The 25,013-nt window shown below is 40.2% G+C and overlaps 3 protein-coding genes across 4 annotated transcripts; 2 read left to right on the top strand and 1 right to left on the bottom strand.

Annotated features, from left to right (window-relative positions):
* Positions 1-1,196: 1,196 nt before the first annotated feature.
* Positions 1,197-13,829, top strand: zhx1 (zinc fingers and homeoboxes 1). The gene is made up of 8 exons (XM_015005161.2): positions 1,197-1,843; positions 2,965-3,266; positions 3,786-4,273; positions 5,411-5,629; positions 5,731-5,946; positions 6,663-6,827; positions 7,043-8,287; positions 9,361-13,829. The coding sequence occupies exons 2-8, from the start codon at positions 3,068-3,070 to the stop codon at positions 9,646-9,648; spliced, it is 2,820 nt and encodes a 939-aa protein (XP_014860647.2). The 5' UTR covers positions 1,197-1,843; positions 2,965-3,067; the 3' UTR covers positions 9,649-13,829.
* Positions 13,830-16,279: 2,450 nt separating this feature from the next.
* On the top strand, positions 16,280-18,879 carry LOC106928715 (fucolectin-4-like). Of its 2 annotated transcripts, XM_088014022.1 has the most exons (6): positions 16,284-16,494; positions 16,735-16,761; positions 16,920-16,998; positions 17,155-17,229; positions 17,854-17,999; positions 18,246-18,879. In XM_088014022.1, the coding sequence occupies exons 1-6, from the start codon at positions 16,461-16,463 to the stop codon at positions 18,593-18,595; spliced, it is 711 nt and encodes a 236-aa protein (XP_087870148.1). In that variant the 5' UTR covers positions 16,284-16,460; the 3' UTR covers positions 18,596-18,879. The 2 variants fall into 2 exon arrangements, with proteins under 2 accessions (XP_087870147.1, XP_087870148.1); XM_088014021.1 differs by having other exon boundaries at positions 16,280-16,494; positions 16,920-17,229.
* Positions 18,880-19,452: 573 nt separating this feature from the next.
* On the bottom strand, positions 19,453-24,056 carry LOC106928714 (uncharacterized). The gene is made up of 6 exons (XM_015005164.2): positions 24,016-24,056; positions 23,825-23,858; positions 23,547-23,576; positions 23,159-23,450; positions 21,688-21,833; positions 19,453-20,783 (listed from the first exon to the last, which is right to left on the bottom strand). Exons 2-6 carry the CDS (start codon positions 23,856-23,858, stop codon positions 20,455-20,457), a joined length of 831 nt encoding a protein of 276 aa, XP_014860650.2. The 5' UTR covers positions 24,016-24,056; the 3' UTR covers positions 19,453-20,454.
* Positions 24,057-25,013: the final 957 nt, after the last annotated feature.

Genomic DNA, 25,013 nt, shown 5'->3' on the forward strand with positions numbered 1-25,013 from the left:
TTCTGCAAAATTACTCTGATATCCTCACAGATTTCATGTTGGTATATGCAGGAATCAAAATACCAAATATTTTTATTTTTACATTTTTGACCTTTGTCGTGTTTGCAGTCAAAATGTCTGCTTTCTTTCAAATGCAATTTATCCCATAAGTGCAGTTTTGAAAAAAATCTTACTGCAGCTCAAAAATATACACTTATGGAAAGATGTATATTTTAAACCTCAAATATGAATATGGCTGAACATTAAGTATTGATGGGAAATAAGTGTTCCTATTTATATTACATGCAGATTAAAGACTCAGTTATCCTAATAAACATTTATGTTTAGCAGAAGGCCATCAGCATATTAAGTTATTTCTATCCTGCTACATTGTTGTCCAGTGTAGTTACTTAATAAAAATATATATATATTTACCTAAAGTCTCTAAGCACATAAAGATTTTATGCAAATCTTTATTTGCTTTAAATAAAGATTATAGGCAAATAAGTGTCTTGATTTATTTTATCAAAACCATAATTAAACTGAAACTGAATCGAGTTGTTCAGTTACCGTACTTAGATGTTTTTTAAGTATTGGTATTGACAATACTAGTCCTGTATTCATTTGTATTGGGTCAACAACCAAATGTGCAGTATTGCAAACTTCTAGCTCCAAACCAGATTCTCTGACTACAAATTCCCCCACAGAATGGTGCTGCCACCACTGTGTTCAGCATAGTGTAGCCAAAAAGTTAAATCTTGGTTTCAACAGATCAAAGCGTCACAGAAAAGGAGGCAGAATAGAAATGCATGCCACACTTTTCAGATTTCCATATTTGTAAATGCTTATAATAGTTTTTTTTTTCCTTCCACTGCACAACTATGTTGTACATTGTGTTGGTCCGTCACGCTAAATCTTTCTAAAATACCTAAGGTTAGGTTGCCAAAATGAGGAAAAGTTTAAAGGTTGTGAATACTTTTGCGAAGCACCGTATGCTAACTTTAGTGTACTCTTTTTTGTTGTTTTTAAAATATCCTATTAAACAGACCGAGGCAGCCAGCCTAATGTAATGAAAAGCAGCAGCCAGGAGGATCACCTTGGCTGAAACTAGCAGCGTGTCCTTAAGTAGCTTCTCATATTTCCCCTCGCAGGTCATTTAAGGACATTTTGGCACCCAGCCGAATCGGAAACGAACGCGTTTACGACCCTTTGCGCTGATTGTCCAACACCCAGCGCCCTCTCCGAGCCCACTGTGACTGCCTTATTCTGAAATACGGTCCGTATTTGCATTAAAGTGGGCATTTTTTCCATTAACTGCTAACATTTTTAAGATTCCCCGAAAGTCGCCGCGGAATGACGTCAAGACGTATTACATTGAATGATGACGCTGTTTGATCATTAAAAAAAAAAAAAAAAAAATCAGCCGTTAAAATATTTGAGAAATAGGTCATCAAAAAACAAAGCACCGGGCGGCCCTTTTTATGAACAGCTAAGACGAGCCGTCTTGTGGCCGGGTGAACTTTTATGAGGAGCCGCTTTCTGGTGGGAGATAACCTGCTCGGACCAGCAGAGAGATGTCCGGTGTTTCCAGCATCAGCAGAGGAGGGCTGTAGCCGTTAAAGCGGTCCGTCTGTCTCGGCTGGCTCTATTTTATTTTATTTTTTAGGGAGATCCAGCTGCTTTAATAACTCACGTAAACGCCGCAGCCGCCCCGGCCGGGCTGAATGCTTAGCCCGAGGAGAAAGCAACACCGACGGATACCGACAGGGAGCACCTGGAGGCTGCTCTGCCGAGACCCAGGAAATCACTCCTCGCTTCGCCTCTACAGCCTGGTAGCAACACAGTGCACATTACTGTAGTTCTTGTAAGTTTACCGCCAGACCTCATAATGACCGGCCCGGCTAACACGGGCTAGTTGGCCCGCCGCATTAAAACGCTCCTGTGTCGCTGAAAAACAGCCTTTCGTGTTGTCTTTGTAACATATGGTAATGCTTTATTGTTACTTTAATAATAACAAATGAGCTAGCTGACACCTCCACATTTTCGAGGTGCTGGTGTTAAAACCTCACAGTGGTAGCAGAGCTGTGTGAACGCACAGTAGTTATAACCAGTGATACATTTTAACGCCGTTAAGTAATAAAAATGTGTCCCAAAGCACTTTACAGTGTGTTTATAAAGGCATTGGTTTTACACATTGGTCATGTGGATGGAGCAGTGAAGGGGCTCTGCAGTATTTATCCAAACAGCCTCCTGAACAAATATCTATGCTTATTACTTAAGCTATACACACTGGCCTGAACTGTGAATATAAAACAATTGAATTTTGTAAAAAATTAAATAAAAAAAGTCGAATATTTTGTTGTCTTTTCATGAAGTGAAAATCATATAAAGACACAAGGTTTCAAGACTTTGATTTTTTTTTTCCCCTCACATGTTGCGAAAAACCAATATTCAGTGTTTCAGAAAATTAGAATATAACATTACAAGATCAATAGAAAATTGTATATTAAATAGAAAATTCTAAAGTATGTTAATTTCTATTCACTCAGTACTTGGTTGGGCCTCTTTTTACATAAATTACTGCATCGATCCAGCATGTCAGAGGCTGAAAAGTTTAGTCAGTGCAGATTTATGGCCAGTTGGCTGGACGCTCTTCATCTTGGCCAATGGTTCACTTCTGCTGCCAACCTGTGCAGTTTATTTATTTGCAATTTCCTCTTTGGTACGTTTCTGTCACGGCGCAGTTCTGAAATTTCATTCATAATAGTACTGAGACGGTGTTAAAAGAGAAAATCTTCCATTTGAGTTGGTGAAACCTGCATAAAACCTTGAAACACCTACTATGTTACACTCACGTCCACTCCCACACAGTTTCCAAGCCGTTGCAGGAAATTAAGGAATCATGAATTCGATTACTGAATCCCGGCGAGGGGGAGGCATGTATACGACCTTAAGATGTTCCCTTTATTTGTGTTTTCCATTCAGAGAAACGGGATTCCAAGAATCCAGCTCATCAACTCACTGACCTGCAATATGTGAACCTGGACAGCTCGGCCGCAACACAAGTACGAGTCAGTCTGAATCGAAGATGTCGAGCCGCCGGAAGTCCACCACGCCCTGCATGGTGCTGCCTTCGGACGTGGTGGAGCAGGAAGCCGTAGAGGAGAAGACGGAGAGAACAAAGGAGGACGAGGCAGGGGATGAGGAGGAGGAGGAGAGGAAGGGGAAGGAGGCGACGGAGGAGCTTGGCCAGGCGGTGGTAGTTGTTCCCACTCCACCGGATTCAGGTGAGGCCCTCACAGAACTGAGTGGCTGTGGATCTTTGTTACTCAGACTTAGAGAACTAAGATACGAATATGAACAGGGTAGAACATGTCAAACTTATGGCCTGCGGGCCAAATCCGGCCCGCCGTAGATATTTTCTGTGGCCCTCTAGACCAGGCGTTTTCAACCTGCGGATCCAGAAATATCATGCTATAAAATTAGTGTTAATAAAAACACTAGTTGTTTTCACGTAACAAATCCAAATCATTTTCAGTAACAGCAATAAGAAAGAATATTCTCTTTAAAAAGTAACTTTTTTTGTCTTTTGGTTGCCAAGTATGAGCTTTTTTTCTATTAAAAATTATACGTACTATTGAAAAATTGTGTTCATTCCTTTTGTGTGAAAAAAAAGTTTGAGAACTAAAACATGAAAAGTGCTTTTGACTCATTTTATAATCAAGCCATTTTTTTTAAATAACCTAAGCTAAATAGGCCCCAAATGAAAATAAGTGCAGAACATTATTATTATTTCCCCCCTGCAGATGAAGCCGGCGTCTCCAGCGCCGACGACCTTAAAGTCGTCTGCTCCACACTGAAATCCAGACCGAAAGATTCGCCGGAGGACCCGAGTTGCGATCAGACCGCGCAGGAGCCGCAGAGCGACTCGGCCGGGGCGGGAGGAGCGGACTCAGCTGCGGCTTCAGCCATCTCCCTGAGCAAGACCCCGATCATGAGGATGAAGACCAAGTCCGAACCCAAGAGGATCGCCGTTTCCCTCAAATCCTCTGACGAGGGAGCGGGGGAGGGCGTGGGGGGAGGAGGAGGAGGAGGAGGAGGAGGAGGAGACGGGGAACTGGGAGGGGAGCAGGAGCCCATCGAAGCCCCGCTCGGACCGATGACGCCCGTGGAGAAGCTGCTGCACGACTCCATGAAGTTCGGAGGAGGGGGCCTGCTGGTCAGCCCACCGTCAGAGCAGCTGAGAAAATCTTCCATTTTAAACCCCACAGTTCTGCCTGCTGGTCTGGCACAGGTAGAGAAAACCTCAAAGATTTACTGCTTCTTTATTTAAACATGAAGTGTTCATACCACTTCAAATTTATCACTTCACATCCACAGCTTTCTTTTTACTGGGATTTTTTTTTTTTTTTTTTTTTTTTTGTGAGGGACGTTCTAGTAGAAGAAAACTGATACGTGGTGTTCAGAGCTGAAATGATTAATCACATTAATTGGGATTAATCGATTATTGAAATAATTGACAACTACTTTAGTAATCAACTAATCGTTAGCTGGAGTATTCAGACTCAAAAATAAGCCATTTTGCTAAAAATAAAAAACAACTGATTTAACATTGTATTAAGATAAATCTGTTCAAAAATATACAAATTTTGCGTTCAAGATAAAAATACACTTATATTTTACCCAAAACTCCTCAAGTGACATACACAGTTAGCTTTGCCTAGCTCAAATTCTGAAAAACAAATCTCCTAAGCACCGTTTGCTGTCCAGTTATCAGTCGGTTATTTAAAGATCATCGCTGCACTATGTTGTTAAGTCGAGCAGAAAGAGCCGAGCATTTAACATGTTGATCTTAGAAGTAATTGTCTTTTTTTGCTGCAGAAGCATCCTTTGCTACAAATGATCAAGTGTACACTAAATGAATACTGCTATTGAATTTTAGGTAACAAACTATTTATTTTCTTATTTAGAAAAGGAATTAAATTATTTAAATCTGAAAAATATGCAGATTTTTTTTAAATCCAATTAATTGGTTAATGTCAGAATAATCAATAGATTAATCGATTACTTAAATAACCGTTAGTTACAGCTCTAAAATTTGGTTACAATTAGTATTTGTGTTTTGATTCACATTGGAACCGTTTCATACAATCCTGATAAAATCCGTCAAAGTTTGTGGTTGTAACCTGACGAAATGCGGAAAAACTACTAGGATTATGAATATTTGTGCAGTGCTCTGTTGTAGGGAAATGTGTTGCATGCCACCAGCCCCCTAAAAACTCACTTTGAGCCTTGGGAAAAGGACAGATAATTCCCAGCTGAGTCCCTGTTCAGGGACGACACCTTTAGTTCACACCTTTGATACTGAATAGCAAACATCTGCAGCAGCTGCTGTGTTTAACGGTGTTCGCCCTCTCTGCCGCCATGCCAGGTGCTTTCAGCGTTCCAGGCCCAGCAGAGTGCAGCAGCCGCAGCAGCGGCCGTCTCTCAGTCCCAGCTGCTGATTCCTCTGAGCAGCATCCCCTCCTACAGTGCAGCTATGGACTCCAACCCTCTTCTGATCAACACTTACAGGAAGTTTCCTTACCCCTCCCTGGCAGAAATAAGCAGCCTGGCATCACAGACGCAGTTCACAGAAGAGCAGATCAAGGTTAAAAGATCACATTGTTTTTCATCATCAAAAGTGTTTTTTTTTGTTGTTGTTTTTTTTTCCTGTCTTGCTTGAACTAGAGACACTCGATCTGTGCGCAGGTGTGGTTCTCGGCCCAGCGCCTGAAGCACGGCGTCAGCTGGACTCCAGAGGAAGTGGAGGAGGCCAGGAGGAAGCAGTTTAACGGGACCGTGCACACAGTGCCTCAAACCATCACCGTCATCCCCGCGCACCAGCTGTCCGCTGCGGCGAACGGCCTGCAGTCCATCCTGCAGACCTGTCAGATTGTGGGCCAACCTGGCCTTGTGTTTACACAGGTAGGCAAAGAAAGAAAGAATGTTCCGCATTTCAATGAGCGGGGATGCGGCTCTGGATTTCAAGCTTGCTGTGTGAGCAATGTCTCAGCCGGACTGAGCTTGAGCTTAAGAAAACATACCTGGAGCGTTGCCTTGATTCTTTCATGCGTGTTTGAGGAATCCTTTAATTTCCCGTGGCAACCATTCAGCTGTGCAAAATGCCTGGGTGGACTGACCGCCTCCTTGGAGCTTCACTTTCCCGGTTTCCAAGCTTCCGCCTTTCAGAGTAGCCCTCCCCCACTCAGTTCCTTCAGACTAGCCAGCAGCAATTAGCACTTACACCTAGTGGAACTGCGCATCTCCTGAGCTCATCACACGAGCTACTTCTCAGTGAAACGCTGGTAAAAACATCATTAAAGGTTTAACAGAGGAGACTTGTTGTGATGACTTCCTGAAAGTGGAGTTTCAGAAAGAGCAGGAGTTTTTAAAGGCACATATATATAGAACATTTTTATAACACAGGGTAATGTAGTTACTTGATTATGCTATAAAATGGCACTGTGTGGTATGAAAACAGATAATACTTCCCTTTAATACATGCTCCTTTCACAATTATGCATTATTTTTGATGGTGTGTGACATTAAATCCTGCTAAAACATAACGATGTTTGTTGCTGTATAGTCGTAAAACATGCATGAGAGCCAGACACAGTGATCTCTGTATTTGTTTACCACAGGTTGGTCCAGGTGGGAATCTTCCAGTGACTAGTCCAATCACGTTGACTGTGGCAGGTTTGCCCAGTCAGTCTCAGAGCTCCAGCAGAGTTTCCTGTCAGTCCACGCCGACAAACAGTGAGCTAAAACGGGCTACCACAGTCCAGCCTCCCTCTCTGTCTCCCCAGGTTGGGACACCTTTTACATCTGGATGCGCTTGCTGTTTTAGTAGCAGATTTAGGATTTTCACCATCTCATTACACTGGTGTTTCTTAAACGTTGCACTAACGCCTTGTTTAGAGTTTACATCATTTGCCTTTTTCCTGTTTGCTACCTTATTGTGTAAAATGACACAACAGGAGCACCATGTTGATGGCTAACTTTTTCCCCCTCCCTCTCCAAGGAGAACTCAGCCCTCAGTGCTGACTCGTTCAGTCTGAGACCTAAGAAATCCAAAGAGCAGCTGGCGGAGCTGAAAGCCAGCTACCTGAAGAACCACTTCGCCTCGGACGCAGAGATTGCCCGGCTGATGAAGCTCACCAACCTGACGAAGGGCGAGATCAAAAAGTGGTTCAGCGACACTCGCTACAATCAGCGCAACTCCAAGAACAGCCACGTGATTGTTTTCCACGACGGAGGAGGGCGAGGGGGGAGCAGCTCAAGCAGCGCTGCCAACACCCCTATAGTCATCGACTCGAGTGACGAGACCCCCGTCTCCCCTCACCCTCCGAGCACTTCCCCTGTGAAGGAGAAGGAGAAAGAGACCCGAGTCAAGACCTGGAACCCCTTCCCAGACTTCACTTTGCAGAAGTTTAAGGAGAAGACTCCCGAGCAGCTGGTGGTGCTGGAGGAGAGCTTCGAGAAGAGCAGCATGCCGTCGGACGAAGAACTGAGTCGTCTGAGGACAGAAACCAAGCTGACTCGGAGGGAGATCGACGCCTGGTTCAACGAGAGGCGGAAAGTCCCCGCCGCGAGTACGCCCTCACCAGAGTCGTCCGAGGGAGGGAAGATCGAAACGGATAACTCGAAGGCAGAGGAAGCAGGGGAACTAGGAGGCTCAAGCAACTCTCCTCCGTCTGCCTCCTCGTCTCGAAAGGGGAGTCAGACTCCTCCAGGAGGTCGCAGCAAGCAGCTGTCCGGCGGCGGCTGCAGCAAGAAAGACCTTAAAGAGAAAAGCAAAAAGACTCCAGAGCAGCTCCACATTCTAAAAAGTGCCTTTGTGCGGACGCAGTGGCCCACGCCGGAGGAGTACGACCAGCTGGCGGAGGAGAGCGGCCTTCCCCGCCATTACATCGTCAGCTGGTTCGGGGACTCTCGGTACTCCTGGAAAAACGGGAACCTGAAGTGGTTCTTCCAGTACCAAAGTGGCAACGTCGAGGGACCGAGCGAAGGAGGCGGCGGCGGCGGCAAAACGGGGGGCGGCGGTCGGAAAAGGCGTGGTCGGAATCGCGGCTGGGGGCGGTCCAAAACCAGGAAGCAGCCAAAGAGGTCCTCCTCCTCTTCCAGCGCAGATGTCAAAAGATCCCCGCCATCAAAGAAATTCAAGACCGGGCGGGAAATCCTGAAGGAGTATTACCTGAAGCACCACTTCCTCAGCGAGCAAGACCTGGATGAGCTGGTCACCAAGACCAACATGAGCTACGAACAGGTGGGCGACGGAGATTTTAAAAGAAAATACCCAGAAGCTAAATGCATAAATAGGGTGTCAAAATGGGGTATGGGATTTTTTTTATTGTTCTTTCTTTTATTATGTCGCTTTAATTATTAGTAATGAATGTTCAAAACTCTATGCACACTATAGGAGTGGTTAAATAATTGTAAGCTGAAATAACCCAAAGTTGGTTAGAGCACCATTCCCATCTGTCTCCATCTTTTCCCTTCCTGATTCAAATACTGGAAAACAAAAACTTGTTAAACTAGTGCTTAACTATGCAAAAACAGGATATGACACGTTAAAGAGACACTTCTGCTTTTTTCACATTTTGTCTTTCACGACAAAATCTGGCCGACTGATGCCGCCTTGTCACACCTAGCTTTAGCTAACAAGGACTTTCTTCGGTAGAAAATGTTTTGTCTTTTTTGCCGTATTGAGCTGCATCCAGGGAAAATGAACCTGTTCAGGTATTTTAAATGGCTAACTTCTCACTCTAACCTAACTCTCGGCCTTCAGCTACCCGGGGAGTTTCTTCAGTTCTTTATAAATGTATTGTAATTGGACATATTCCTACAACAGACAACTATTACAGGTAGCCTAGTAGAACCTCTTTTCAAAGAATTAGAACTAATATTTAATATTAGTAATGACCTTTTTGCTGTTAGCTAGCAGTGCACAAGCTCGTCTTGGCTCAACTCTACTCGGTTTGGGTAGTTTTCCGTTAATATTGAATAACAGCTCTAGGTAATTATGGGGCCCCAAAGTTCAAAAAGTAGTGCGATGTGATCGCTTTGCGACATAAACTGAACACAACCCGATAAAGGAGAACATTCTACGGTCTGCCATTGTCCTAACAAATGTGCTGTTTTGACTTTTTAAAAATTATGAGCCGTAATATTTTAAGGGAGTTGCTCTTGTGACGCAACCAGTGACCGTCAGTCTTCTGACGTTGCATTTTCATTCCGGCAGTATGAGATATCACCCTGCTGGTCCAAATGAAAGAATATATGTTGCACTCGTTCCACGTCTTATTTGACATTTTAAGCTGTGTCTCTGTCTGTGAAAAGGTGAGGGAGTGGTTTGCTGAGGTCCAGCGGCGCTTGGACTTGGGGTTGGATCCCTTCCTGGAGCCCGGAGCTGCGGGGAGAACGGGCGGGGACAAAGCTGCGCGGGACGACGAGGAGGAGACGCATGGAGAGAGATCGGAGAACACTGAGGAGCCGGCGGGCGCAGGTGCGGGAGACGAGGAGGATGATGAAGACGATGAGGAGGACGACGGCGACGAAACGGACGACAGCGAGGTTTGGGAGCCGTCACGTAGCGTCAGGAAAAGCTTGTCCCTTTCCGAAGACTAAAGACTGACATTTGGCCTGAAAATTGACTTGAGTTAGGCCGATACCGGTCAGTTAGATAAATTAAGTTTTATTTGTGTCCTTGTTTGCTTGCCACTGACGTGCATGAACAAGAACTATTTCACTGTCCAGTCAAGTCCAGATGAGAGTAATAATACACCAATTATTAGCTTTAGATCAAGATCAAACTTTGACAGAGGTCATAAAGCAGCTGCTGCAAAATTAACTTTAGAAGAAAAAAAAGTGTTAAAACTGAGCTGAGAATGAAAACTCCCACTATATATCATTCAGAAATAACAGATTAAAGCAAAAACTAGCTGGCTAGGAAACCTGGTATGTATATTGGAAACACATGGGAAAATCTATCTTCTTCAGGATTGTGAAGGTAGTCAAATCATCAGCTACAATTATCTGTGTTTGATCTCTGATAATCAAGTTTAAAGACTGACAGAAAACCACAAATTTTTACGTTAAAGCTCACACTTCCTGCTTTCCGAAACCGACAGCAATTTCGTCACGCCGACGTTAAAGCGCGTTAGATTTAAAGTTAAGTCTGAGTCGGATCAAAATGCGACATTAGGACAAAATCATGAATCTAAATCCAGGATTCGTTGTGGATATTTATTCTAGCGTCTGAAATTCATTTAAAACGGCTGTTTGGTTTTGTGCTTCACCAGGAGTTGCGATGACATTTTAGTCTGAGGCTGAGGCTTCACTTGGCAATAAAACGAGTAGCCAGATGCTGCATGAATGCAAATGCTAAAACGCTTTTAAATAGTACGGAATGTTTTCCCTTTATACCGCCTTACCGCTTCATCGATATTATTACGAGTTTTTAACTGAACATCTGCAAATTTGAACGACGGCGACGCCACTGAATGTGTGTGAATTGAACTGCTGATGATGTTTTTGAACATTTTCCTTTCTTTTTTTCCACTTTTTGATAAAAAAAAAAATATATATATATGCCATGTGCTTTTTTGACCCTTTTTTAAAAAGAGATTCTTAGATTCAAACAGTAAACATGCTGTGCCAAAGCTGAAAGTGGTGCCTCCCATGCAAGACGGCAATTTGTGGCAGGAGACACTGGAGAACAAAGCAAAGCCCACTGTGAGGTTTAAATCTAGTGAAATCAGGCATAAAAAGATCATGTCACGATTCTAATAAGAACAAAGTGACTGACTCGCGATGTGTAGATCTTTGTGTCCTGACCCATACTGTAAGAAGAAACTGTTTAACAGTATTTGAAATTATAATCTGAACCCATTCTGCACTGAAACCTTCCCCACAGCCCCCAACCTAAAGCACTTAAACTCATCTTTAAAAGTTTGCACTTTTTCCACTTGATTAGGCACCTTAAGTCTCACATTATACCATGAAATGGCTCTGAGAGACCAACCCTGTTTTTTATGACTAACCAGTATTTTGCCTTTTATATTCCTTCTGTTTTCACACATGAAGGGATATAATCAGTGTATTGATTTTTCTATTTATATACCACGTGTTTTAAAGAGCTGGACATTTGTAACTGCTCCAAAAAAAAGAAAAGAACAATCATGCACCATTTTTTCTGCACTAAAAATAATGTTGTATTATTAGCCCTGCGTTTTGATAACCTGTCGATTTGACGAAGCCTAAAAGTTGTTTTTGTTGACTGTTTCGCTTTAAATGATAGGAGCTTGTTTTGTTATTGCTCCGTTCGCCCCTTGATGACTCCTTATGCCTTTTTATTGAGTCTTTTTTGTCAGACCCGTGACTAGACTCATGATGTGCACGTCCCAGCAGCGTTCTGTTGAGTTCCCTTTTGTCACAGACTTGACACCCTGGGGAACCAGAAACCAAAAGACTGAAAAACTGCTCCAGTAAACAAAGAGGACGGTCTCAGTTGTGATGAAGAAGCAGGACGGCCTCCTCTTTTCTGTGGAAAATCTACCAAACGACGCCCCTGTTTACTGCTTTAAAAAGAAACGGTACGACGATCTAAAAGCTGTCCCAACTACTGTTCGTCGGTGACTCCGATGGCTAAACCTTCGTGCCTACACGGCTCCTACACTTGTTTTGAACTCGAGTTCATGAACTCTTCAATGTGAAAATTAAAAAAAAAAAAAAAACCTTCTTACCTTCTTAAACACGTTTTCTTCAGACTAAATCATGTTCAAACTCTGCTTTCCTCCGACATTAGAAGATGACCGGAACCTGAAACGGACTTCAGAAAGTCCGCTTTTTAAGTCTTTTAACGAAGCTACTTGTATTTTGTCGCCAGGCACTTGTCACAGCCAGACATGGAAACGTTCGGTTTCCCTCACGGCGTTTATATGATCTCGTTTTTGAACAGACTTTTGACTGTTGGCTGTAATTTATCTTGATTTTAGGAACTGACAGAGAGCTGACTTTATGCATTTTGTCGTTCAGTGACAAGTGCCTGTCCATGACATGAATAACCTGTAATGTTGAAGTGTACTTTTGTCATATGTTGCATGCGATAGCCAGAACAAACATCTCATGTTGTACATACGAAATGTGAGGTTGGTGGACTTGGGACAGTCTGATCAGGGCTAAGCTGCTTTTGTGGTTTTAATAATACCTGATACATTTTTCTTATCAGACTTCAACAATGAGTTAATTGTCATGATCATGACTCTAGAGACATTTGTTTAATATCAAAGTTAACTCCTTTGATGCAAACTTTAAAAGGTACCTTTCCACTGTGTTACTCTGAACCATTTCCTCCAAGTACTTCCAGTATTTTCCAGGAACCTTTTAGATGTCCTCTGTCTTTTTCTTGAGTGTGTTTCCAGCGATGAGTTCAAAACCATTGTGTTGATGTAAATGAAGCCTTTAGGCAGCAAGTGTTAATTTGTTACCATATACAAAGAGGCAATACTTGTTATTGTTTTCAAGCAGCATTCAAACTCAATCGCTGATTCAGATTTGTTCGTCTGTGGATGCAGATATCAACCCACAGCAGACGGTGGCATCAAAGATTGCATTCTTTACAACAAACCTGTAAAGTCCTTGAATAGATAATAGAAATTATTCCTCATGTATCAGTTAGTATTACCAGCAAATATTCACTTTCAATTTGAATATAAAGACAAAACAGCATTTTCTTTCCCCAGTCCAGATGATATGGATAAAGCAATATCTTCATGAGAACAGAACCTGCTAAGGCGTTAGCGCTCTGCCAGCTGCAGGATCCAGCTGGATTCTCAGATATCGCTATGGAGACGGCCAAAATAAAAACACAGCTTTCTCCTTACTTACAGACGTGCGCGCTCTGTGCTGGTGTACTTGCTGCTGTGAATCATTTCGTTAGCCAGGGGGCAAGCGCAAAGAGGAGGAAGGCAGCGGCACGGCCGTTTTCCAGCAGTCTGCAACCCGCCGTCCGTCTCCATGCTTGATGCATTTATGTGACTCGACTGTAATTGGTTCTGAATACATACAGAAAGAAGCGCTACCTCTCTACCAGGGCAGTAGATTTCTACTCTGGTAATGTGATTCCATCCTGGTTCCCTCAGTGGAAACGGCAGAGGTAAAAGGTTCCTGCGGTGAGAATATGCTATGAATTACAGTTTACAGCAGAACGATCTCTCTACGTGGAGCTGCCACGTGTCATGTCAACAAACGCCTGGTACCGTTTCAGAAGTGTTCAACTCTCTAGACGTTCACGCAGACAGAGAGTGGTTTAGTCCACAGGTTAGGCCTCCTGCTCCCAGGTCTCCAGCCCTCACCGTTTTACTGTGTGCTATTTCCTTTTCACAATAATCTGTCCCGAATGGCCGTGTCCGCTAATGTAAATACAAAAAAAATAAAAAATATTGTCGTCACATCGCTTATAGACATTCAGTGAATAGATGTTGAACAGACTGACTCCTGCAACGTTTGGTCTGTCCGGGTGCCATATTTGTTCACCGCATCGTGATTCTGTCCCCGGCCCTCATCATGTATCCCAGTTAACTTTGTGCTGATGGTCTAAGAGCGAACATTGTGATCTGAACCGTTTACCTGCTGTGCCATTTCTGTACCCTTTACTGTACTTCTGCTGTAGTCCTCACCTGTTTAATTTAGACGGCTAGATGGTGGAACAATCCTCACAGCAATCGGTCATCTTTAGACGAACCCCGGGTCCATCCTGTCAGAGGGTCAACAATGTACAAACAAAGTAAAATGTCTTTTTAAAACCACTTTGAGTGCTGTTTTTCTTTTTCACTGTTTGCTCTTTAAAGTTTTCATAGTTTGCTTCTAAACCTGAACACAGATTTATTTCTCATCAGTAATCCAGTTTGTTTCTGCTTAGTTGTAAATCATTAGTTCAAAACAAATGTCATTTCATTGCACTTTGTGTAAAATAATACAGTTTATATACAGAAATATATCAAATCAAACAGTGAATCCTAAACTTATTCATCTAGTTGAGAGACTCTGGCCGGATCATTAAGAAACATTAATATTACTTCAAATCAAAAAACAATAAGTTGGTAAGTAAAGATAAATAACAGGTCAGTTCTACTAATGCGGTTTATTCAGGCTATTGAGGAAAATTAAATGCTATATAAAGAGGTCCTTTTGTTTTTATTTAGTCTCTTACTTTGCATAAACTTTCATATTGAATAACCAGTCAATATTATAGAGAAAAATATGACTTGTTGAACATGTTTTCAGGAGAAAACTCCTTTTGAACATTTTTCTCTTGTGTGTAGCACAGAAATGGTCAGCGTATATCTTTAACAGTGATGTTAAAAATTAAACATCATCATTGGTTAAAATTATATTGCAGATTTTCACATGGAATCTAATAAAAGCCTGAACATTTAGAAGAACAAAGATGTGAATGAACAGCTTGTTGCCGACCCGGCTTCCATGAAACCGGTAAAGAGGACATAGATAACATTTCTTGGAACAGTATCAGAACATTAAATCAGATGCAAAGGTTCAGGTTAACCTGAGTTATTAAGTTAATATTTGCAGATATCACAGTTTACGTTCATAAAGTGCTGTCTAACCTTTGTTCTATTGATTACTGAGAAAAGAATAAATAATGTTTAATACCCAATTTTTTCTGGTCCGTCATTTCATTTCTACCTTATGAGAGATGCTGATCTGATTTCCTATCAGAAATAAACCTTTTGATTGAATTAAAATTTAGAATCTAAATCGGCCAAGGTCATGACTTAACTGTAATGTCTTGTTAAATACAGAACTTGACCTTAATTGTCACCATTATCATCTGGAAGAAATTCAACAGCCTGATCTAAAATTAGACATGTCGTCTGGCTCCCTCTAGTGGTTGTTTCATCGAACAGTTCATAACTGGTTTCTGCTACGAGCTCCACTGATGCACTTTGTAATTTAATGTTCTGTATTACAGCCTTCAGAATAAAATCTCCCTCTGAGCTTTAATACCCATGAATCCAGTCATATTTATATTAATAAATGACTGCCATCATGAAGCATTTAGAACCCGGGTTCAGTTCATTAAAGTTCTCTGATCAAATTAAATACCATCAAGCTGCTGTCACTCTATAAAGTGGATCTGTTTAAATGTGGTGGCTGCACAGTGATGCAGTTAGTAGAGCTGTTGCCTTGCACCAAGAAGGTCCTGGGTTCGATTCCCGGTCTGGGGTCTTTCTGCATGGAGTTTGCATGTTCTCCCTGTGTGTATGCATCCGGGTACTCCGGCTTCCTCCCACCATCCAAAAACATGACTGTCAGATTGATTGATCGATTGATTGGGTGTGTTTATCCTGTCCATCTCTGTGTTGCTCTGCTCTGTTGTCCATGGTGTACCCCGCCTCTTGTGTAAGATCATGTTTAATGTTTAGATTGATCAAAAAGTAATAACTCAGAAACAGGAAGAACAGAGAAGTGATTGAAAGCCTTTATTCATACAACGCCTTCTGCAAAACGCAAAGTATTTGCATCTCTTGACACAACAAAACAAGCACAGTGCCACATTTTTTATTCTTTTTCTGGGAACTGATGCAAAAGTTTGTATTTGACTGAACTTTGGAACATCTTTGCATTTCTATTATGAGCATCAATTTGAAGCGAGGACCATCTGCGGAGGTTGGTGTGGGTATCATGACCTAAACCTAAACTGAGTTAGTTTTTGTTTTGTTGAAGGAGAATGCAAATGCCAGTTTTTTTTTGTTTGTTTGTTTTTTAAATCTAAGTATAATATTAGAATATTTTCATAATCTGAAACATTTAAATGAGACAAACATGTTGGGCCGTTATGCAGCCGTCTGGACTCTGATTTCCAACTTTAAGATCTTTGCTGCTTGTCCTCTCCCATTTCCTCTCTGTTTCCTGTACAATAAAGGCCAGAATACGTTTGCAACTGTCCTGTGTGTGAATATTTGCTGTATTTCCTATGTCTTGTGTTATTTCATGGATTCTCCTTGCAAGTATGAATGTTTTATAAAAGTAATAGATCATTTATTTTATGATTATTATTTATTTTCTTACATATTGCATTTTAGAGTTGACACGTCTCACTTTGTCCCACACAAGCACTCTCTGTTAAGGTTGTTAGGATCTAATGCAAATTAGATACAAAAACAAACAGCAGTAACCATGGACTAGTATATGTTATACAGTTGTGTAATTTGAAACCCTCCATTATAAAACATGAAACTGGATCTTATCTACATGAGCTTAGAGAGACAAACCCCCTGAAAGAGGAGAGAAGCTACATCAACCCAAACTGACTCTTATTTAACTTATTAGTAGAGGAGGAGGCATCAGGGAACATCCTCTGGTCTGAGTATAGTTTAGTGAAGAAAAAGTCATTTTAGTTTGTTTGTCCTCCAAAGATGTTGTGGATTCTGTTCTTCATCTGTCTGAGTGGTAAGCTGCTCATTTACTTTGTAGTTTGATGTTTTAATGTTATAAATATTTAAAAAAGCTCTAAGAGTTTAATTTTACTGTCAGTGACCTCATACTTTACCACATATCAAAAATAATGTTAAGGGTTTAATTTCAGGGTCTGAAGCAGAAGTTTATGAGTATTAACTGTATTCAATCTGAAAATGGCTTTGACATTTTCCACTATAAAACTTTATTTATTTTTTTCATTTTTCTCTGCAGGAAGGCTGTGTGCAAGTGATGGCTCAAGTAGGTTCAATGTGTTTTTTATTTGATATCCATTTAATGTTTAACTTTTCATGTCATAGTTTTATTGTAGATAACTCTCATGAGAAGACAAATAAGCCGTAAAATGATTGTCATGTGAAGATCAACACATTGAAGTTAAATTCTCTGTATTTTGAAAGGTTCAGTCACAGATGGCTGCAAAACACCAAATATAAATCTGAGGGACAAGAAAGCATACCAGTCTACAACCTATGATAGGTACCTAACATATTACCCTGCTGACAGAGCCTTTGATGAGGATCATTCAACATGTTCTTACACCGAATATCTGACTAACTCCTGGTGGACTGTAGACCTGCAGGGTGTTTACAGCATTACCTGTATCTCTATTTTTAATGTTGACAAATGGTATAGATATACACCGGACATATCAGGTGCCAAGATCTACATCGGGAACTCTCATCAGAACTTCAGCACCAACAACAAGCTGTAAGAGTTTCAATTACCTTAAACTGATTTATTTTACATTTGAGTCTTTTTCATGTGCTTCATCCAATGCAGTCATTCTTTTTCTGATCTTCAAAATACATATTTAATCATTTGGTTGTTATGCTCCTAAGAGCCAGGAGGTAATAATCAACAGAGATTAAAGTTGATTAACAATATTTATTGCTTCTCAGATAAGGGGGTTTCCCATTAAACTTTATCCATCTGTTGTTAATCCACTAACATTTGACACAAAGTGACCCGAAAACAAAACCACAGGACATACAAACAAAAAAATGAAAAACAGTTAGTCCACCCTGACATACTGTATACTAAGAAGAAACAAACACAATCAAATAACTGGGTCGACTAACAAAAGAAAAAACTAACTCAAAGGACAGCAGGCAGCAGTAGCTGTATTTCCATTACACATAGAAGAACTGAGTCAAATAAACCAACACTCAGTCAAGGTCGGATCCAAAGGACCTGGTGTAGCCTGCAGCGGTGAATAACCATACGCCTTTACATTGGGATAAATGTGAAGTTAAATCTAATTTCTAGTTTCAACTTCCTGCTTTGAAGAGTTTATTTTGTCTTGTCAGCATTAATTTTCTCTCTCTTATCCAGGGTTAAAAACATCACAGCCTTCAAAACGGGCCAGATCAATGTCTATGAGTTCTCTACTTCAGTGTTGGGGCGATACGTCACTGTGATCATACCAGAAAATACATATATGGCTCTCTGTGACGTGAAAATCACTGGAACAAAAATGGGTAAATGATCCATGTTCATCAACTCTCACCATCAATAAACTACATAACATGTAATAATTTCACCTTTCAGAGGAACGGTCAAGCTGTTGACTAATGCAAATATATTGGGTTACTGTAACATTTACATGTTGCTGCATAACAGCACCTTATTTGTATCACCCGTGTTGTGGAATGTTAGGATTCAATGTTGTCATTTTATCATAATTCACTGGCTATGCTTGACTTTAATTAATTTTCTTTTTTAAGCTTCACCTTTTCTACTGATTGACCAAAACAAGACCTGGGAAGAAGCTCTGAACTACTGCAGAGGTAACCATGGAGATCTGGCCTCCATCTTGGATGAACAGATGCAGACCTTTGCTGAGCTGGAGGCTGAGAAAGCCAACAGTCCATTCGTTTGGATCGGACTTCACTACGCCTCCTCCCTCCAATACTGGTTCTGGGTTGATGACAGTGAAGTAGAGTTTAAACGCTGGAGATATGGCAAACCAGAAGAAAACTGTGACACCAGTGGAGCCATGGAGAAAGAAGGAGACCATTTGTGGTTTAACAAGTCTGATCATGAAAAGTTTAATTTTATCTGTGCTGTAAACTAAGAGCTGTAACATCTGAGTTACCATAGCTTTACTTTCAGTGTATCATAAAAAAAAAATCACATCTTGTGTTGTTGCATCACTTAGTGTGTTTGTTTTTCTGTATTGTTCTATATTGTAGACTTTTTCTCTAATCGCTGACATTTTTACGATCTGTGTAAATTAGTCCCTGGATAAAGTAAATATGTTCTCATCCCTGGCAGATTTATTTATTACCTTCTTGCTGGAATGGAAAATCTGTTTTTTTGAGCTTCATTTCATGTTATAAAGTTATTCTCTCATCAGAATCATACCTGGAGTGTTTCTTTGATTCTTTCATTCATGTTTAAGGAATGAATAATCATTCCACAGGTTAAATCTCCCATGGCAACCATTAGGCGTGCGTAGGTGTTTGCTTCTGCAATGGACCAACTATTTCCTCATTGGCTCTGGCAAAGCCCCAAATGCTGTTTTGTATATTTGTGAAAGAACAGTGTCAGAATGCCTTAATATTATCTTATGTGTCATGTTCAGCAATAAGCCAGAGCCAAAACACTTGTTAGTTTTCTTCCAGACAAACTGAGTTAGTAAAGTAATGCTGCTGCATGCAGATAATGTTAGCTAAATGATGAGTATTCCAGTACTTCAGCAGTATGATGATGCAGGGCCTTCCTGGCTTAAATGAGGATTACAATTTGATGAGAAAAAAGAGAAGGGATGCGAAGATGATGTAGAGGAATTTCAACTTTTTTGTAAGACTGTGATATGACAAATATAAAGCTGAAGAAAATCTGCAACCTTTAGAAAAAGTGATGCAAAATCAGTCATTTTAAGCTAAAACAATCACAAAAAGGAATTCAAATAAAAAGGCCACTAAGCTGTTTCATTCAAATATTTTTCTACTTTATTTATTCATTTATTTCAAACAGATTTTTAAAAACAAGCAATCAATAGTATAGAGAGAACATGTGCATACATAACCAAGAACAAAACCATTTGTTTACTGCTACTTACTTACCGACTTAATAATTATCAAAACCTTTAATTAAAACCATGTTATAATATTTATGTAAGTGTTAAATATACGGTGCTAAAGAGCCAACAAATACATTATATTACATTGACAAAATGGCTACAAACTAACTCTTATAACAAGACAAGAAAATCTATGGATGATAATAATGGAAATGACTGTAAATAACAACCAGACATACAGCGTCAGAATAGTTACCAACAAAATACATCTATAAACTCTTCTTAACATGTGTTATATAAAAATGAATAAAATAAAAACAGAGAGGGAAAAAAACCTAATAATAATAATAATAATAATAATAATAATAATAATAATAATAATAATAATAATAATAATAATAATAATAATAATAGTAAGATAACAATAATAAGTTATCAATAATGGTAATAGTAAGACATAGGAATTAACAGAGCAAAGTGAGTCAGAAATTTTGATTGGCCTATTAAGTTATAAATCATTTCTACTTTTAAGCACCATGTGGTTGCAGTTGCTGTTTTATATAATCGTCATATCCTGTTATGCTGTTTTGCATAATATATGATGCATATCAAAGAAATTGTGAAAGTTTGTCTTTAATTACAAAAAACAAACAAACATGCAAATATCTTCTGGTTCCTGTACAAACTAAAGTTTCTAACAGTGTTTGCTCCCAACCAGAGCTTTGTTTAATGAAATCAGGAAGGAAGAAGAATCTCAGTGTAGAACAGGAAACACTAGAGAGGAGAGAACATCTTCTCAAGGATAAGAGGACGAGGTGCTGTCCACATCACACAAACAAATCAGAGACAGAAGCTTTTCTTTCTTCATGAGAGAGAACTGACGGAGTAAATAAAATCTGTATGCAGTGTTATTTCAATGCGCAGATGAAACTGAACTTTTCATCACCAGACTTGTTGAACCAGCGATGCCGTTCTTCTGTCTCCATGGCTCCACTGGTGTCACAATCTTTGACACCAGAACCAACATTACAATCATCCACCCAGAACCAGGACTCTAGGCTGCAGTCGTAGCGAAGGCCGAACCACACGAAGGGACTGTTGGCTTTCTCAGCCTCCAGCTCAGCAAACGTCTGCATCTGTTCATCCAAGATGGAGGCCAGACCTCTGTGGTTACCTCTGCAGTAGGACAGAGCTTCTTCCCAGGTCTTGTTTGTGTCGATCAGCTTAAAGGGAGATTCTGGTAAGGAAAGGGGTAGAGAGGAATTAATATATTTACAATTTTGTCCGTATTAGAATAATAAATGGTGCACATTTTAGCAATCTGGGAGAGGATTCAGTTACATCACTGCATTCAGAGATGCTGCTGTTCCACTAACTTCCATTTCAGCTTGAGTCTTGTTAATTAAAAGAGAAAGTTTGGGTGAGATGGTTGAAATTTTGACACAGCTGGTTGTTCCAGCAGGACAAAGAAACAGACATCAGAATGAAAGCAGCCGACCTTCAAGTCTAATGAAAGTCAGAATATCTGCCAGAAAACCAACCAGCTTGATAAAAGTCTCCTGCTTCTATCAGGAGACTTTTGTCGGCTATAATAATCACAGAAGCTTGTAAACAGAGACAAAAAACTATGTGATCAACATCCAGCTTGCAGACGGGACATTTGTTAAAAGTTTAGTAAGAGTGTATGTATATATTTCTGCTTGTATGAAAAATCTTCATTGAAAATTGACAACAAGGCTTAAATTATATTAGTCTTTCACTTTAAAAGAAACAAAAATCTGTTCCTGCCTATAAAGGGTGTGTATAAATCTCTGTTAGTAGAATATTAGAATTATGAACATGGTTCAGTCAAATAATTGCATTTTACTGGATGACAAAGTGCATCAGGATAAAAACATCTTTTCTCTGACAGAACGTTTCACAGACAGATTAATGCAGCACTTTAAAGTGAGAAAATGAGCACACACCGAACATGTGCGAATAAATAAAATAGTATCTATATATTGTATTAGCACACATGACAAAAACTGAGACCAAAACATGTTTCGTCTTTGTTTGAAAATTAATGGATAAATTTTAAAGCGTCAAACCATCTTCAGCCTGTAATGAATTTATTTGCCTGAGAATTAAATGAAACATACCGAGCTCTGTGCCAGAGATGTTCACCTCACAAAGAACCAAGAATTTGTTTTCTGGTTTGATCACGGTGACGTAGCGCCCAGACACAGATGTGGGAAATTTGAAGACATTTATCTGACCTGTTTGGAAGCTTGTGACGTTGAAAACCCTGAACAAGAGAAAAAAGAAAAAAAAAACAGAGAACTGATCTGACAATGAATACAACTGAGTGGTTTTGAAAATGGAGATGCAGAAGGTGGAGCCACCAAAGAAAGCAGAGAGTTTGTTATGACTCCATGTTGGGAAGAAATCAAACTCAAAAGGAAACCTTTTGAAAAATGACAGACCTTCGTGCACAATCATCTCTAGGGTTTACAGAGAATGGTCCAAAAAAGAGAAAATATCCAGTGAGCAGCAGTTCTGTGGGTGCAATGTGATGTTGATGCCAGAGGTCAAAGGAGAATGGCCAGACTGGTTCCAGTTGATAAACGACAACAGTAACTCAAATAACCACGTTACAACCGAGGTATGCAGAAGAGCATCTCTGAATGCACAACACGTTGAACCTTGAGGTGGATGGGCTACAGCAGCAGAAGACCACACCGAGTGCCGCTCCTGTCAGCTAAGAACAGGAAACTGAGGCTACAATTCACACAGACTCACCAAATCTGGACAATAGAAGATTGGAAAAACGTTGCCTGGTCTGATGAGTCTCAATTTCTGCTGCGACATTCGGATGGTTGAGTTAGAAATTGGCATCAACAACATGAAAGCATGGATTCGTCCTGCCTTGTATCAATGGTTCAGGCTGCTGGTGGTGGTGAAATGGTGTGAGGGATATTTTCCTGGCACACTTTGGGCCCACTAGTACCAACTGAGCATCGCGTCAACGCCACAACCTACCAGAGTATTGTTGCTGACCACGTCCATCCCTTTATGACCACAGTGTACCCATCTTCTGATGGCTACTTCCAGCAGGATAACGCACCATGTCATAAAGCGTCAATCATGTCAGACTGGTTTCTTGAACACAACAGTGAGTTCACTGAACTCGAATGGCCTCCACAGTCACCAGATCTCAGTCCAATAGAGAACCTTTGGGATGTGGTGGAACGGGAGATTTGCATTTTGGATGTGCAGCCATGATGCACATCCAAAATATGCATCATGTCAATATGGACCAGACTCTCTGAGGAATATTTCCAGGACCCTGTTGAATCTATGCCACGAAGGATAAAGGCATTTCTGAAGGCAAAAATTGGGTCCAACCCCCTCACTACCAGTGGCTGGTGAGTGCATGTAAACAAATTTGAGCAAAGCACTGAAATTCAAATCCAGGTTTAAAAATAGCTTTGGATTAGAAATCCCTTCTGTAAAACATTTAACAAAGAAAGGAAGCAAAATGTGCATGAAATTGATCATTAAAACTGTAATTTTTCTTTTGAGGTATCAAAATGTGACATAAATTTCATTAAGGAAACAGGATGTTCTTACAGTGTGTTCTTGGCGCCGTTGTTCTGCAGAGAGTTCCCAATGTAGATCTGAGCTCCTGACAAGTCAGTATTATTATCGGTTGGGATAAATACAGACATACAGGAAATGTTGTAAACAGCCTTCAGGTCAATTCTCCAACAGGCGTTGTTCTGCTGCAGGGTGTGAGCACATGTGGAGCGATTCCCATCATAGGCTCTGTCACCAGTGTACGGTATGCTATTAATATTAATGTAGACTGAAGACTTTGATGCTTCCTTGTCAGTCAGATTGATATTCTGTGTGCTGCAGACATCTGGGAATGAAAAAAGAAGAACTGATCGTTACTTTTACAATCCATGAATTACATAAGTTCAGTTTCTAGAGTTCAGCAATGTTATTTTAGCCTCACCTGCTGTCTGCTCAGTTTCACAAAGCCTTCCTGTGAAGTGCCAGAGACATATGTTGAAAGTCTGATTTTTATTTATTGACCAACTTGAAGTTAATTTTGAAATAATCACCACATTCTCACACTAGTTTTACTCTTTAGTGTTGCCATTTAGTTTCATGTTGTTGTTGAGCTCATTCACTGTAAAACTGGACTTTTTTGATCACTAAGATGCAACATTATAATAGTTTGAATCATCAGTACCAGACTAAACTGATGTTTTAGTGAATAAAATGACTTACCAATCAGTAAGATGGATAACAGTGTCCACATCATCTTAAGTAGAAAAATATTTTGTCATTAGTTTTGTGAAATCACTTACTAGCAATTTTCTACAAATAATTACATTCAAATTAGAAAGTACAGTTTTGCACCGATTGATTATTAAAAACATAGAATATCTTTCTTTTTAGCTCACATTCCCTCCACTCACCTTGGCAGGATGTTGCTCACTCTCAGCCAGTGTACATCTGATCCTCTCTGTCAGCCACACCTCAACATTTATTTTATATTATGAGAAACCCTGAGGCAAATGAGAAGTTGTTTCTGCAGAGGTCAGTTTTCTGCATCTGATTTGCATCAGTGAAACAAGAAATATATAATAATAATGAAGAGCTCATCTGTTTCTTAGGAACTTTAGAGTTTTCACATGAACTTTGAAAAGGACTGAGAGTGACTCCCAAAACCTTTGTAAGAAGCCATTCTATAATCAATGCAAAAATAGGAATATTGAAGAAAAATAAAACTTTCTCGTGTGCACCGTATGTTGCCAGGTTTCTCCCATTCACTTGGATTCCTCCAGTAGAGTGTTTTTTTTTTTGTTTTTTTTTTACTGGGTCAATGTACAGAATGAGAAGTTGTGAACAATGACATCATGTTTCTGCGCTGGTTTAGATTGTAGTCCTAGCTTTAGCAATGGCAGCAGTAGATGTGAACGAAGCCACTTTCAGTCTGGGTACATAACAATTTTAGATAATTATATTATTAACTATTTATTGAGTGATTCTAGTGTTGTTAATAGCAGAAAAAAAAATTCACCATCTGGCAGAAAATACTCAAGCCTGGAAATCTGTCACCTAAAAAATAAAAAATAAATAAAACATGTCCTCCGGCTCCCTCTAGTGGTTCCAATACCACAGATCCTTAAATGCTATTTTGCACATATAAGATGAGTAACAGGACGACACAGAGACATTGTGAAAGTCAGTATTTGATTACAATAAACTGGTTCCCACAAAAATGAAAGCTTCTCACACAGTTTGCACCCAAATAGACCAAACTGTGCTTGATGAGATCAGGAAGAACTGCACTTGAAAATCTGCCTCAATGAAATCAATGTCTAAATTATCCCTCGGTGTGAGTGTGTGTGTGCATGGTTGCTTGTCCTGTCTGTCTCTGTGTTGCCCTGCGACAGACTGGCAATCTGTCCAG

This window comes from Poecilia mexicana, unplaced genomic scaffold (assembly GCF_051168715.1).
Source record: "Poecilia mexicana isolate PSO_F unplaced genomic scaffold, ASM5116871v1 scaffold_16, whole genome shotgun sequence".
In the NCBI taxonomy this organism is placed as follows: domain Eukaryota; kingdom Metazoa; phylum Chordata; class Actinopteri; order Cyprinodontiformes; family Poeciliidae; genus Poecilia; species Poecilia mexicana.

Bases quoted from the DNA above. Each gene is read 5' to 3' on its own strand.
- zhx1 (XM_015005161.2), top strand. From the start codon at position 3,068: ATGTCGAGCCGCCGGAAGTCCACCACGCCCTGCATGGTGCTGCCTTCG. The intron at 5,630-5,730 runs GTTAAAAGATCA...ATCTGTGCGCAG, and splicing joins TCACAGAAGAGCAGATCAAG to GTGTGGTTCTCGGCCCAGCG. The intron at 5,947-6,662 runs GTAGGCAAAGAA...TGTTTACCACAG, and splicing joins CTGGCCTTGTGTTTACACAG to GTTGGTCCAGGTGGGAATCT.
- LOC106928715 (XM_088014021.1), top strand. From the start codon at position 16,461: ATGTTGTGGATTCTGTTCTTCATCTGTCTGAGTG. The intron at 16,762-16,919 runs GTAGGTTCAATG...GTATTTTGAAAG, and splicing joins GTGTGCAAGTGATGGCTCAA to GTTCAGTCACAGATGGCTGC. The intron at 18,000-18,245 runs GTAAATGATCCA...TTCTTTTTTAAG, and splicing joins AATCACTGGAACAAAAATGG to CTTCACCTTTTCTACTGATT.
- LOC106928714 (XM_015005164.2), bottom strand. From the start codon at position 23,858: ATGATGTGGACACTGTTATCCATCTTACTGATTG. The intron at 21,834-23,158 runs GTAAGAACATCC...TCTCTTGTTCAG, and splicing joins AACGGCGCCAAGAACACACT to GGTTTTCAACGTCACAAGCT. The intron at 20,784-21,687 runs GTATGTTTCATT...TTTCCTTACCAG, and splicing joins CATCTCTGGCACAGAGCTCG to AATCTCCCTTTAAGCTGATC.